Consider the following 15,529-nt stretch of genomic DNA (forward strand, 5'->3'; position numbering starts at 1 on the left):
CGTGCTCTCTCACCACTGGGCTGCCCTGCATGTCAGCCTTCAGCATGAGAAACAAGGATGTCTCAAGCTGTGGAATTCATTGGTGTGGTCTCCAACCTCTGGTGGCATCTGAAGACCAAGATGGGCAGGAAGACAACGAGGTGAGAGGATGTGTCAGTGTGAAACATGCTGAGCAATGCCCAGGTCAGCCATCCCCAGGGCTCGAGCAATGAAGAGGTGAATTTGCCTCATGGGGAAGCCCAGAGCTGTCCTGGTGCCTGGGCTCTGGTTTATCACCCTTTTCCCCAGCCAACAAAAGAGAACAACCCTCTTCCATTTAGCTTCTCCAGGAGTTTGGGAGTGCTTGCTTTGTTGTGCGTACCCATGGGGTCCCACCAGGTATAGAAGAACAACTGTCCTTAGAGTTAAATGCTCCCAAACAGCAGATTAAGCCCGAAGCCTTTGCTAGGGATCTTCTGCACCTTCTCCAAGGCATCTCATGATATTTTATTGTCAGGACCATTACTGGTTCATCGTAGTCTGGCTCAGTTTCCCATCAGGAAATGGACCAGACCAGAAGCACATTGCTGTCTGCCTGGAACAGAAAGTCTTACAGACTATAGTGATCCAGTCTGAGCCTTGCCAAGTGCAAGGACTGTACAGAAGGTGGTTAACAGTGCACAGGAGGGTGTCACCAGCAGCCTGAGGAGGAGGTGGGTGGTGAAGGCTGTGCTCCTGCTGTTCTGAGAATAAACAACATTCTTGTTCCCCCCTTTAGCTTAAAGTTTGATGACAAATGAAATTAAAGGCAAATCCTAATGCTTTAACCAAATCCGAGCATTTGCCATTTCACTTAAACAAACAGGATTCTTTTCACAAGTGTTCATCTGTACAGTTTGACCAAGCTAGGTTTTTTAAATACGAGCTCACCACAGATGTGCAACTCAGCCCCATCCCTGTTGGCATCATTCAGAGGCTAGGAAAAAAAACACATGGGAAGCATGCTCTGCCACTTTGCTGGAGAAAGGCCTTTCTGCCGGCTGTTTGTTTAATGTAGGCTCCAAACAGTTGGCAAAATAGTTCTTACCTTGGTGTGTGGAGACAAGCAGGACCCTATGAAATGATGGAAGATGCCAGTGTTGTGCACGGTGTCCCCCAAGGAGGACAGTGGATGTGGCTCCTCTCCTTGTAGGGCAGTGTTTCTGCACGCCAGTGAGAGCCCACTCCGCACAAGACATCAGCCTTGCTGGGGCTTTGAACTCCACTTCAAAGCCATGGCTGGAGTGAGGTTTCTGTAGACCCAGAGAAACAGGTAAATATTTGTCAATGAGCCCTCATCATCACCTCAACAGTCATCTGTGTGAGACAGATGGAGGGGTTCAGCAGGCACAGAGGGGAGGCTTGTTGAGTTACTGAACCACCCTGGGACACAAATCACTGCAGTGAGGGGATCTGGAGGTTTTCCCCTTAGTATGGTCCATGAACTCATGGAGATGCCTCATCCTTTCCACCACTGGAATAGCCAGAGAGGAAGGTCCTTTTCTTGTCTGGGAAGAAAACCAGCCCTGCTCTCAATACTGCTGCTGTAGCTTTATAGGCACTGGATTCATCTCAGTTATCCCAGATGGGCATCAGCTGTTCACCGAGCCTGAGAGCACATTGCATCTCCCACCTGGTCCCACAGATTTAATGGTGGACATTGTAAGCTACCTGTGCCCAGTAGACATGCCATCATGGAACACTTCCATGAATTTATCAAGTTCTCATTTCTGACATTTCCCCAGCCCACTTGCAGGGGTTCAAGTTGTTGGGTTTGGAAAGAGGGTTTTGTTGGACCATTCTGTCTGTGGAGTCTGTACTGCAGCAGCTGATGGAGGGGGAGATGCAGGGAGCCAGCAGCTAATCCCAGCCACCAAACCACCCAGCAGTGCTCCCAGGCTTCCTCTCTCTTATCAGCAAAGCATGAAAATACCAGCTAAACTATGAGAAAGGGAAGGGGAAAACTAGAAACAGCTGAGCACCAGATGAAAAGGATGCATGAAAAGGATGCCCTGCCCGAACCTGTCCCAGCACCCACCAGTGTTCACATACGGCCCCTGGGGCAACGCTACCCTCCTCTCTCAGCCAGGAACCCACAGCTGGATGTTGACAAACACAAAAGGATGTGCTGAGGCTGTAACAGGGTCCAGCTGAGAACTCTGTGCAGCCCTTGAGGGTTCCTTTCCCCTTGGCTCTGGGATGTGTGCTGGGAAGATGCTCCAGGGGTGCCCCCCTCCCAGTGTCTTGGCCATGGTGCTCTGCATGGCTCTCACCTCCCCTCTTTTCAAGGCAGGCAAAGCTGGGTGCAGGGGCCTGACCGTCCAGGCAGGCTCAGTTTGGAAGCAGCACATGGGCAGCAGACAGGACCCTGGGGTAAAACCGCGCTCAGCGTCTGCTGGGGAAGCGGAGCAGGGAAAGGGCTGTGCCAAAAGCAACAGCAGTCTGGCGAGCTCTGTGTTTGCTGTCCTCCAAGACTCCGGCCATAGGGCAGATGGGCTCTGCCCTTTCCTTCACTGAGCATCCGCCTTGACCTGCCAGGTGCCTCTGCGGGCGCTGGCACCACCACATCTGTCAGCAGGATGAAGGCTGGATTGTACCGCGCCTGCCTGCACAGGCCAGTTAAATCTCACTAGCAGCAGCAGGGAGGATGAGGCAGTATAAACCTTATCAGCTGTGGTCCTTGTCAGCCACCACAAACACAGGTCCCCATGGGGTGTGTACACCAAGTACGGGTGTGCCCAACCCCACTGCTGTTTTCTCCCCAGCACTCCTGGCACATGGGCAAGGTCACACTCCTATGGATGTGTCAGCACAAGCGGCTGTCAGGCCTCTGTGCCACTGCCTGGACACAGCCTCAGTGATGGAAAGAGATGTCAATGAGCTGCAGGATCCCTCATCCAGCTCCCTGGGTACTTGAAAGAGTGGATGCTAGGGAGTGTGGGCTCAGTGAGCTGCCAGCACTCAGAGCACCCTCAGACCAGAGACTCATCTTCAGATGAGGTGTCCCTGTTCCAGGGTTTTCAGGGACTCACATGTCAGCATCCAAGGGAGAAATGACCCTGGGAAGTGAGTCTCCACACCAAGGAAGTGGGGAGAATCTCTCCTGGTTTGGGTGTGTTCAGTTAAACTGCAGATCGTGCGTTCAGACCTTCCAAGGTTTGATTGGAATCCACATAATCCTGCAAGGTCAGGATTTCTTTCTGTAGTGAATCCACTGGAGACAGTGAACTGCGCACTGGTGGGGATGGTTGGGGGTGTTTGCTGGTGCCACAGTGGGGGCCTGGGCACGTGAGAAGAGGAGCAACAAGAACAAGACCTCCCTGTGCAGCCATGAAAACCTCCCTGTGAGCCGTGCTCAGTTTCTCTCTCAGTTTTGGTCTTGATAGAAAGGGATGAAGTGAGAGGGGCTGCACTCAGGCTGCGGCACAAACCCGTCCAAGCAACCAAATTACATGGTAAGGCTGCCAGGGTGTCCTGACTTCACTTCACCAGGTCTGGGCTGCAGGGCTGTCATCCACTAGCCCCTGACCTGCAGCTGATCCAGCTCTTTGCCAGAGCTGCATCATTTCCTGACCACTGCGCAGGTGGTGCTTACTGTGTGGGATGCTTGCCTCAGATGATGCCTTTTGTGCAGGCCGGTTTTGCCCCATGGAATGGGGAACCTATGGCTTTCCCACCACTGAGCCTGGGTGCATTTGGCAAGGAGATCACAGCTGATGATTGGCTCCCAGGTTTGGGTCTGTGCTGGTCTCAGCTGGCTCGCAGTGAGATGGACCCTTCTTTCCATTGACCTGTTGGATCCTCTCACGTCGGCAAGTGCAGTGAGACCATCACACACCCACAGCTGAGAAATAAACTGTTAGCAAACATCAAATTAACCATGGTCAGGATTGGAGTCATTAAGTGGATTTCTAAACTTAGCCCTTAAACGTACAGTGAAGAACCTTCATGCGAAGCTCCCATCCACAGTGCTTGACTTCAGAGACATTTATTTCTAGAGCTGGCAGAAACATTTCTCACCTTTCAAAGGCTCCAATTATATCTTAGTACTGGCTGGAGCCAGTGGTCTTCACAGCTGCCTTGTAGGGCTGCTGGTGGGGACCACAGCTCCAGTAGTGACAGGGGGAATGGGAAGAGAGATGTGAGGGCTGACACCCACCTATTGACCATAGAGACCATGTAAGATCCCCCATCAGCCTTGAGGGACAACTTAGTTAATACCCCAAAACAAGCAGCTTTTACTTCATGCCACAAAAACAGGTTTCCCTCTTGAGCGTGGGATCTGACTTTTCCACACCTATTCCTCCAAGGCTCAGCTTGTTTCGGAAAGGGATTCAACATTTACAGGGAGCTGGTCCGAATTAGCAAGGAGGAGGACCCTGAAGTCCCAGTCTTCAAGACCGATCTCAGTTGGGCTGCAGCTCAATGGCGTGTTTCACTCCAGGGAGATCACAGATAACCATACAGAAGATCAGGGTGGGTTTTCTCGCATCACAAGATGTGGAGAACGAATCTTCTGATCTCTGAGTCAGAAGGAAGATCTCCTTTCAGAAGGCAGAGCAGAAACCAAGCTCTAGATGTGTTGGACCTCTACAGGGCTCTAGAAATGCAGAAGGATGTCAAAAGTCCAACTTTCCTTCTCTACCAGGGTGGGCACCAGGGCTGCTGGAGCTGTTGGTGGTGTTTGGGGAAGGACTTGTGGAAAGCTCCCAGCAAACCTGGAAAATGATCCTTTCTGCCAGTTCATAGGAGGGCAATATTTTACTGGAGCAACAGAGTTTGTGCCTTACCTCGGAAAACCAGGTTTGTTCACACAGGGCTTTCTTCTGTTTTATTTTACCCCAGTACAGAGAAGGATTCTGCTATGGAAAGTCACATCCACTCCCTCCAGGCACAGGGATGCTCAGGGACCACAGCAAAGGTCAAAGCCCTGCTCATGTTACCATGTGCCACCTTGAGCCATGGCTGGTGGTTGATGCCCGAAGCCAAGAGATGGGAGAAACAAACGTGACAGAGAAATCCTGCAAGTCCCATTCTGGCTTATCCTGGAGCAAGCTGCTATGTCTGTTGGTTAGAAGCACCAGTGGGTGTGTCTGCCAGGAGAGCACTGTGAGCGCAGTGATTTATCTCTCTTTAGTCCTGATGCTCATTAAAATGAGAATTGGCCGGCCACTGCTTACAGAATCATTACGCATCCAGCTGAATGTGTGTGCAGATTCCTGGCTGGCTGTGCTTTGGCAGCTGGGCCAGTCTCACTGCAGGATATTACGCCTGACAGGGATACAAGCTCCCTTCAGCTCCTGGAATTCAGATTGTCCCACAGAGTGCTGATTAAGCGGTGCTTTCAACCTGCACCCAGGACAAAACCCTCGCCTGGTCCCTGCACAGAGGCTGTATGGCAATGGGAGCTGTGGTGGGTTTGCTCTGCCCAGGGGAACAAACACTCCAAGCAAAGCTGTGCCATTCACAGTGCTGGGTGACCGCTGGGGCAAAACCCCTCAGAACTCTCCATAATGCAGCCCCAGTGCCCTCCCCACCTCCATGTGCAGCTGCTTCTCCCAGTCTGCCCAAACCACGTCCCCAGTCTGCCCAGTTACGATTGCTGCTGTGTGTCCCCATCTGCCTTTCTAATCCGCTGGGAATGAAACCACCTTTACCAGCCTTACTAATGAGAGATTGGATACCTGGGGTTGAATGGCGGAGGCAGCCCTGGCATGTGCTTTCCCAGTGCAGTACAAAGGGCTGTCCCACTGCCAGCCCTGGAGCTGGCGTTCACCTCTGCATATGTGAACATGAACTAGGGGTGTTGGTAGACCTGGCAGATTGGGAATGGTGCTTTGCCTGGCACCTGCAGAGAGGTGGCTGGTTAAACACTACAGTGGGCATCCTGGGAAGCTGGTGGGCTCTGGAAGCCACCCTGACACCCTGTCTTGACCAGTGCTAGCATCCACAGCACTGCACAGCCCTCAACAGCATTCTCAGCTCCACAGTTCATGGGGTGCTGCTGCCTTCTGCGCTAAGGGTCCCCTGCTGAGTCACCACGGAGGGAATGGAGATGCCTCAGCAGTGGTTACCCTGTCTCCTCACTGGCGCAAGCATCATTCCACCTGTTGGGGGGGGGGGGGGTGGGATCAGATGGAAATATCCCTCAGCACATGTCTGCTGCCATTCCCTGGGGGCTGCAGCATCTTGAGTTAATGTATGGGTGAGAGGTGCCAGGAAAAATATACACAGGAGACTGTTTCAGCAGAGGCTCACAACAGGGTGAAGCTGTATTAATAGAGCACGTCAGCTCAGTACCTGGGCACTATTCCTGCTCCATGCTTGGGTCTGCTCCTCTCTGAACTCCTGGCTGGCTTCTGCTGCACAGTGGGTCTCTGGGGCACTGGGTGCAGCTGACTGGGCTCTGGACTTGCTGTGAGTCCCAGCATGGGGCAGGAGTTGTGTGCTTGGGACCCCTGTCCCAGTCAAACCAGTGAGGACAAGAAGCTGCTGCTGTGGGACTGCCTTCTCCTCCCTGTACCCTCCCGGCAGCCTCCCTGTGTCCCTCTCTGAGGAACAGCTTTTCCCTGGGCATGTGCTGGTTTCAACTCCATGTCTCCTTCTCTGTGCCTCCTGCCCGCTCAGGAGAGGGAGTCTGGCCTTGGTACTCTCCTTCATGCCATCAAAAAGCCATGTCCTGGCTCCAAAGCCACCTGTGCTCTGGTGAACCCAGTAAGCACCTTGCTTACCTGTGGCCCCTTGGCATGGGGGGATGATGGCAGCGAGCCCTGCTGCAGCTCACACGTGGCTGCTCACACTAAGGGCAGAGGTAGGAGAAAGAGAGGTGAGAGGCATTGCAAGCAGCCCCTCCAGCCTGCCGGACCCACCTTTCTGTGACCTGCAGCAGTTCAGCTGGCCCCAGGCATCGTGACCGCTTGGGATACTGTAGGGAACACACCTGATCCTGCAGGATTGTCTGCGGCTTTGAGACTCGTGCAGTCACCTCTCCTCCCTGGGGACAGACACTCGGACACCAGCGCAAGCCTGAGGCAGCACAGCAGAGGAAGAGCTCTTTCCCCTGCGATACCTTTGGCTGGGCATCACCAGGGAAAAAACCTCCTCCGTTTTGTGTAGCTGCCGCCCAGATGCAGCCGGTGGGGGATGAGGAGGTGACAGAACTGTGCGTGCCCCAGAACAGGTTAAACTCCGGCAGCAAACGCCTTTCGCTGTCTGATGGATGGACGGGTGGGCTGGGCTTTGCTCGCTCCCCCCCGCCAGCATGGTGCAGGGCTCAGTGTCGCTGCCAGCCCGTCCGTGTGCGGAGGCACCCGGCAGCCTATAAGTGCCCTGGCGCGGGGCTCCTTCCGAGCTTCATGCCCCTGTCCGGGGGCGGTCAGGATGCATCAGGCGCTGCAGCGGGCTGCCCGCCGGGGCTAAGCTAAACCCTCCTGCAACCGGCACCGCAGGTTGGTGGGGAAGGGGCAACACCACCGGCTGCCGGCGTCGGGCTCTGCTCAGTCCTCAAGGTACGTGTTTGGAGTACAACCGCCCCGCTGCTCCGAGGAAGGCTGGCAGGGATGCTGGGAAGTGCCAGGCAGACGCCGGCCGACAGACGGGGAGTATTTCATTCATTCATTCCCCTTCTTTTAGAACTCTCTTAGAAAAGCAGATAATTCTGCTTTTGGCACTGATTTGTCTTCCCCTGGGGGAAGGAATAGTCAGAATTTGTTACTGGTGAAGGATTTTGCTGTACATTTCTTTATCTATATGAGATTTCCGTTTGTGCTGGGGATTTATTCAACACACCAAACATGAGGGAAGTTACGGGGCAGGAGGCTGCAGCGAGTTTCTCAGCAGGATCCTACTTAGCCGCTGCCTGACAGGTTTGTGCAATGGCTGAAAAGATGGGGGAAGTTTTGCACTGATTTTATTCTTTAAAGGCAGCAACAAGCAGACCAGCTCCGCAGGCATCTCCCTGCTGCTGCTGGGGGATTTGCTGCGATGTCATTGAGGAGATAGATTTTTAAAAGGAAAACGGGAAGCGATGTTTGCAAACCTGAGTGGTGCCTGTGCTGGTTTCCCTCCTAGACCCACGTGCTGGCCGCAGGGACCGGTGATCTTCCTTTACACTGTGCAGGAGCAGAAAGCCACTGGCCCATCGGGCCGGCCGGGCTAGCATGACTGTGCTCCCCTTGCCGCTGTTCCTCACGGCCGTGGGCTTCTGGATGCCACAAGAGTCCAGCTCCCGGCTGCTGCCCAACGACACCGAGCCCCTGTCCCCCGCCGGGGGCAGAGCCGCGGGGCTGCTGTGGGGCGCGGGGGTCTCCCGGGGCAACCCCAAGCGGTTCCTCTCCCGTCGAGACATGAGCATGATTTTGGACTACCACAACCAAGTGCGGGCGCAGGTGTCCCCCCCTGCTGCCAACATGGAGTACATGGTGAGTCAGGCTCCAGTGGGTCCTTGGTGGGGTCAAGGGGCTCACCTGGGATGTGGGTGCCCAACCTGGTAGGGATAGGGCACTCACCCATGGGGATGTCAAGGTTTGTGGCTATCATCTCTCCTAGGGCATGTTCCATGTCCCTGGTTCAGGGCAGACGTATGCAGTTTCTGTGCAGGAGGGATAGAGTCCTAATCGGGTGAAGTGTCCACCCATGGGCAGATTTAGGACTCCTGGTCCCATTGGCTGGGACATCTGGGAGCTTCCCAGCTGTGGGATGGCTGCACTTGGGCTTTTCCCAGCCTGATGTGGCTTTTGGACACTGATGGGTGCTCCCTGAGCACAGGAGGGTGGGTTTCTCCTCTTCCCTCCTCTGGGCAGCCAAAATCCCTGCCTACCCTTTTCCTTTCTTCCTTCCAGGTCTGGGATGAGCGGCTGGCCAGGGCAGCTGAGGCATGGGCTGCGCGCTGCCTGTGGGACCACGGGCCCCCGGAGCTGATGAAATACATGGGGCAGAACCTCTTCATCCACTCGGGCAGGTGAGTGCCCCACAGGCAGAGGGGGCTCCTGGGAACCCCCCTGCACACTGCGATGCTGGAGGAGGAGGAGCAGCAGCCACCCCTCGGTCAAGGAGCAGGGAGGCTCTGAACTGGAGTTGCAAAGGACTGAGATGCAACCCTGGGCACATAAAGGCCCCATTGGTGGAGATGGGGGGTCCAGCTCTTGCAGAGGGTAAATACAGGAAACCAGAGGTGCTCATCTGGGGGAATGGCATCAGTCCTGTCTGCCTGGCGCATGGACCAGGGGGATGCAGGTCCTGGAGCTCCACAATGAAGCTGAGCACTCAGGGGCCTCAAGTAAGGGTTGTGTGTCCACCAGCTCCACAAGTGGACTTGGCACAAGGGTGTCATTGCCCCTTCTCACTAGGAATGCTAAAACTCTCTTCTCTCCCCATTCCTCAAAGCAGAGCCTTCCCCTTCCTCCCCATCACCCATGAGCTCTGAGGGGGAGGAGGTTCACCTTACCCGCAGCACCTTTTGCAGGTCCAGCTCCGTCATCAACATGGTGAAATCCTGGCACCAGGAGAAGCAGCACTACTCCTTCCCGCACCCCCGCGAGTGCAACCCCCGCTGCCCCTCCAAATGCAGCGGCTCCGTCTGCAGCCACTACACGCAGGTGGGTGCTGCACACAGCCCGGTGCAGTGAGCAGAGCTGGGATCCGGGATGGAATCCTGGCAGCAGGGCTGGCAGCAGGCACTGTGCCTGCTGGAAGGGTGCAGGAATGAATCCTGTCTGTGATGGAGCGGCTTTACAGCACCCAGCTGTGTCAGCAACCTGGAATGCAGCTTCTTCATCCCCTGGCACCTCCACCAGCAGCCTGGCCAGCACAATGTGGAAAACCTCCCTCTGCTTCCCAGTGCCAGTCCCTAAATACCTCCTCTGCACGGCTCCAACCTTTACCTGAGCATCTGCATCCCTGTGCAGCTCATCCATGGGGATGTTCAGGGATGCTCTGGGTTGCAAATGGGGAAGACACATTTGTAAGGAAGAAATTCAGCCTGAAGAGGCTTTAGGAGTTGCTTCTGGCTCTGTTTGTCCTTATTGTGTGCAGGGTGAGCTGCTGGCTGTGATTCAGGGTGATGTTTGGGACATAATTTGGGTCCCAATTAGGGACCCAGACTCTGCTGCTCATTGCAGTGAGCAGGGGGCAGAGGGGCTGCAGATAGAAGATGAACAGCAAAAGATCAGCCTCTGGTGACAAAGCATTGCCTATGATGGGCACAGCATCCGACCCAAGGAATTTTCTAGGCGGGATGCAATTCCCGGATGGGATGCAGCCCTGCACTGGGGTCCTGGGATGGTGGAGGTGGGATGCCTGGGTGGATGGTCACTGATAGCTCTCTGTCCTAGTGCAGATGGTGTGGGCATCCTCCAGCCGCCTGGGCTGTGCCCTCAGCCCGTGCACCAATGTACGTGTGTGGGGCAGCACGCTGCGGCACGCCGTCCTCCTCGTCTGCAACTACGCCTTCAAGTGAGTGCATTGAGGGAACCCCCCAACCCCCTCTCTCCGGTGCCGGCGGTGGTGCTCAGAGGTGATGCTCTCCTCTCTTTTTAGGGGCAACTGGCAAGGAGAAGTGCCGTACAAGGTGGGGCAGCCGTGCTCAGCCTGCCCCCCAGCCTACGGCGGGGGCTGCTCCAACAACATGTGCTTCGCCGGACTCAAATCCAACCACATCAGTTGATTCTAGGGCTGCAGCCCCATGAGGAGCCTCCAGGAATGGGGATGGGGTGAACCGGAATGATTTAGAACACTACCCCCCCCCCCCCCCAGCAGCCCGTCTGTCCAACCTGCTTCATCCCTAGTGTAGGAAACTGCTCTTATAAGATAAGATCATCATTTTTAGCATATTATATATTATTGTATATTATATATTTATATATTATATAAAATATTATATATTTTAGCATTTATAATTGTTAACATATACATATATTCCAGCAGCACTTGTGTTTTCTGGCTGCTTTCCACTTTGAGGTGAAATGGGAATGGTTCAGGTCCCTGTTTCCTGAGACAGGGATGGTTTGAGTGTGTGTGGCTGGCTGGTGTGGTCCCTGCTCTGCAGGCTTGGGGACTTTCCCCACTGCCCCCACCTGTGCTAAGGCAGAGGCTGAGGTAGGTGAATACCAATATGCTCCCCTTGAGGTGAGCAGCTGGAGAAGTGGGGACCCCAAGTGTTTTGCCCCTCCATGGCACACATCCCCACACTATCCCACTGACCTACCTCACCTCCAGCATCACTGAGCACCCCGTTATCCACATCCTCTCCCTCCCTAGGACCTCTCATCACTCAGCAAACCCAGGGGTCCCCAGATTCCCAGGCCTTGGCTGTGATTCCTGCCATGCAGCTCACTGTGTCCCAGCGGCCCTCTCCTCACTTGCTCTGCTCCGATGCACGCTCCTTCGGGATTCCCCATATATTTGGTATCATCCCAGCAACACCTCTTGCACATGGTCCTGTTTGTCTTCGCATGGAGCCACCAGTGGCACAAGGAACATTCCAGACTGTGAAGACCCCAGGGCTCCTCCTTGGTGCTGTGGTCCTGGAAGGGGCAGAGATGTCCACGAGGGCCCTACAGGTCCCCTCAGTTTGGGAAGCAGAGACAGACAAGAAGGAGCTGTGACTGCCCTGTGCCCCAGAGCTGTTCTCAGGGTACCACACTGCATCCCACTGCAGCATCCCCACACTCCCCATCCCAAGTAATCCCTCTGGTTCCACATGGAGTGGACAAGCCCTGGCTCATGGCTGGGCTGTGCTTTGTCCAGGCTCTGCTCTGCCCGTGCCAGCCCCACAGCTCATCCCACAGCCCCTGGTCCCCCCTACGGTGTTTGCACCTTGCCCATGGGCAGGCTCAGCTGTGCTTTCCCCATCACGCATGGGCTATGGCACAAAACTGGCAGCACCTGGGATGCTGTGGAATCAGATTTGGCTTCTCTGTCCCCCTGCAGCCAGGAGTGAATCCCAGCCCATCGGCTGCCCTGGCCTTGACACCGGGGGAAAATGGGAGCCCCAAAAGAGTCCAGTAAAAGCCGTGTTTGAGTTTCTAGCTTGGCAGCAGTTACTATAGCTACAGAAACGGCACCTTGCAGATTGGTTTCCATAAGAGCTTGGTTACTATTTAACATCTCCACCCACATTAGCCCTGATTAAGCGAATCAATAAGATAACAGGAGAGGCAGGTTTTCTCGCCCTGCCTCTCCGCGCTCCCTCCTGCCTTCACCTCGCTCCTTAGTGAAAGACATTTCTATTTATTTATCTAGATTTCTTTTTATTCCTCTACCTCCTCGGGTTTTTCCGCCCCAAGTCCCCATAGCAGTAGCCGGCGAGACATGGTCAATGTAAGCACCCAGCTAAGCGCTAAGATGGAGGCTCCATATGGTGAGTACAGCGTTCCCATCGCCCGCGCTGCCGCCCCGGCGTCGCTCGCGGGAAGCGGGGCTGGGAATGGGCAGCAGCCCCCGGCCCCACCGCGCTGCCCGGCCCCCACCGCCTCAGGTTCCTAGAGATGGAGGCAGGAAAAGGGTCCCCAATTGACCTTTCTATTGTATAAATACATATCTATCTCTGTGCTTTCTCTCTTTCACTGTGCTTGGCTCAGAGAAGCAGGCACGTGCGCAAGGGAGCGGAGCTGGCGCAAGGGGCTGCTGCAGGGCTTGCTTGCAGCACACGAGGAAGCAGTTGAGAGAGGAGGTGACGCTGCCTTAGGACACGCAGCCAGCCCCGGTGCAAAGGCTGCGGTGCCCGTGGCGTGCCAGGGCTGTGCGAGCGGGCACAGCGGGTGTCTGCCACTGCTGCTGCTCTCATCCAGAGCTGGGGCAGGGCAGGTTCCCAGCAGGGAGTGTAGCGCCTGGATGAGCAGCAGCTCCAGTGTCCGTGGTACAGAGCAGCAGGCAGAGAGCCTGGCTGCAGGGAGATGCACACCAGCCCTGTGCCCATGCTCCCTGTGCGGCGCAGCAGGTACCAGCCTGGGACAGCCCCGTGCCACTGCTCTTGTTGGCTGTGCTAGATGCCTTCTGCCAACAAACACGGGCACCAGGGGACAGGTCCCCCTGCCCAGGCTGTCACCAGACCACTGTTGTTCTCAGGAGGGGTTCAAATGTGCCCATGCTACAGCTTACCTGCACAGCAAGGGGCTGGGGCTGGTTCCATGTGATCTGGGAACCCCAGTTCCCTGGGCATGGCCAGCATGTGGAGGAAGGCCTCACAGTTGTGAGGTTCTCCATCACTTCCTTGTGGCTCTCCATCATGTCCTTATGGCTCTCCATTATATCCTTATGGCTCTCCATCACTTCCCCTGGCTCCCCATCACTTCTCCTGGCTCCCCATCACACCCCACGGCTCTCCATCCTGGTACCTTGCCTCTCCTCACTGTATTTTTCATGTCCTGCTCCCCTTCTCCTCTACCACACCTCAGTCAGGAGCACACACAGCCCCACCAGCCCACACTCAGCCAGGTCCCAGGAAGGTTTGTGGGACTCCCAGGCCACCTCCTCACACTTTGCCCATGGCCCTGTTCTGGGTGGTGCCTTCTCTTGCTCCGGGCTGCAGCCTCCTGTGGGTGCCACCTCCAGCACTAAGCCCCAGGGTGCAAACCCAGCCTCATTTCTGTAGTGAGCAGCAGGCTTTGCCTGACAGATGCAATGCAAGGAGCCGAACAAGCTCTTTAATCACTTATGATTAAGTTATTCTGCCCACTTGTAGCTGGCTCCAACGTGAGCATCCGCTTGCCCGCCCTGGCACATCAGTGACCTCAAGCACAGGCAGGCACACATTGCCACTGGTTTGTCCTGAGTTTTTGTTTTAATCCTGGTTTTCTCCTATTTCAGCCTGAGGGGCAGTGATGAGGCACAGGCAGGGCTGGGAACCGCAGGGTGGCTGGAAAAGAGACAGTGCACATCCCACCATCTGCTCCCCTGGCTAAACACAGCCATGGGACCACTGCCTGCAAGCCCATCCTGGGGCTGAGCCTGGGGCCTTGCAAGGGGAAAGAGAGAAAAATAATAAGAATAGAAAAGCAAGAAGGGCCTCCCAGAGCAAAGGGAGAGGAAGCTCAGTGTTGGCAGAAGGAGGGGAGTCCTCGTAAATAAAACAGGTGAAAAAGTTATCCAAATAGAGGCGAGGAAGGGCTGGGGACCGGGCAGTGCCTGGCAGTGCTGTGGGGCTGGGCTGTGGCAGGGTGGGCACAGCAGCTGGATGCACCATGGGGCTGATGGCAAAGTGGTGGCCAAGCCCTTTCCAGGTCACTGGGGAGATCATTCTCTTGAAATGCAACGGGATGCTCCAGGCAGTGGTGGTGTGCTGAGTCCCACCAGTGCAGCCAGCCCCAGGGCACTGCTGGGGCCCAGCTGATGGTGCACAGCACATCCACCAGATGAGCTTCAGCCTTGCAGGGGTCATTTTCAGTTTCCTTTGACAGATAGCAAGGCTGTCTGATTTTTCCGTCTCCCCATCTATGAGGGGCTTCAGCATTTCAGCATCTGTAGCCAGGGTTATATGAAGTGGGAAGCTGGGTGCTGGCACTTGGCCTCAGGACAGCAAGCGGGTCTAGCCTGCTCTTTACAGCAGTAGCACTGATAAGATCAGAGCAGGGCATCCACCCACTGCAGCTCTTTCAACCCTCCCCATCCATCCCTGCCCTAGACTGCCCGCAGCATTCCCCCTAAACCATACCTTGGAGGCACTGGTTTCTCTCCCATCAGACCTATGCCTGGTGTAAAGGATTTGGAGGATGCTCTGCTGGAAAGGGCTCCTCCAGGTGCACTGGTGCTAAATCCCGAGGGAAGGCTGCAAATGAGTGTGTAAGAGGGTCGGGTATGGAGAAAGTGTAAGGGGCAGCAAGTTGGTGATGAGACCCCAGTTCCACCTTAGTCCTCCAAATGAGACTTGGGCACAATCCTGGCAATTTCCTTCAATCCCAGCATGGGCAGCACCTCTCCTTTTTACACTGGAAGTGTCTCAGAGCCAGGGATCCCCGGGGCCGGTGGTTACAGCAGGGCCAGCTCAGTAAAGCAGCTTTGGCAATCAGCTGGAAAACGCGAGCTGCTTGGGCAGTTTGGTCAGATGTGGGGAACAACTTCAGCTGAAGAACACCAGAGGAGGCAGAAATTCTGAGAAGTTTTACTTTTCACTATGATGCAGCTATTTCTCATTGATAAATTGATCTAATTAGAGCTTTACACTAGATACTACCCAAACTGAGCTCCTCCCCCCCCCCCCCGATTTCTCATGTCAGCTGCTATTTAATTCCTCTGTTTACTCCTTGTGCTCTGTGTCCATGGCACGGAGGCCATCAGGGACTTGTAAGTTTTGGGACACCCGCACAGGTCCTTCCCTGTGCCCACTCTTACCATCCCCACTGACTGTTAGTGCTGTTCATAACAACGGCAGGGTCAGCACTTACCAGGGCAAGAAACAGCTGAGCAGGGTCTTGCTGCACCCAGAAATAAGCCCTGGTATTCGGACGGGATGCAAAAGGAACAGTCACTGCTTTGGCTGCCTTGGCTTCATCCTGAGGCTTGGGGAAGAGGGAAG

The 15,529-nt window shown here is 55.2% G+C and overlaps 1 protein-coding gene across 1 annotated transcript; it reads left to right on the forward strand.

Annotated features, from left to right (window-relative positions):
* The first annotated feature begins 8,177 nt into the window (after nt 1-8,177).
* On the forward strand, nt 8,178-10,681 carry R3HDML (R3H domain containing like). Its single transcript, XM_005146732.2, has 5 exons — nt 8,178-8,438; nt 8,859-8,977; nt 9,482-9,614; nt 10,355-10,470; nt 10,555-10,681. The coding sequence occupies exons 1-5, from the start codon at nt 8,178-8,180 to the stop codon at nt 10,679-10,681; spliced, it is 756 nt and encodes a 251-aa protein (XP_005146789.2).
* The last annotated feature ends 4,848 nt before the right edge of the window (nt 10,682-15,529 follow it).

The sequence above is a fragment of the Melopsittacus undulatus genome, chromosome 10 (genome assembly GCF_012275295.1).
Source record: "Melopsittacus undulatus isolate bMelUnd1 chromosome 10, bMelUnd1.mat.Z, whole genome shotgun sequence".
Lineage (NCBI taxonomy): Eukaryota > Metazoa > Chordata > Aves > Psittaciformes > Psittaculidae > Melopsittacus > Melopsittacus undulatus.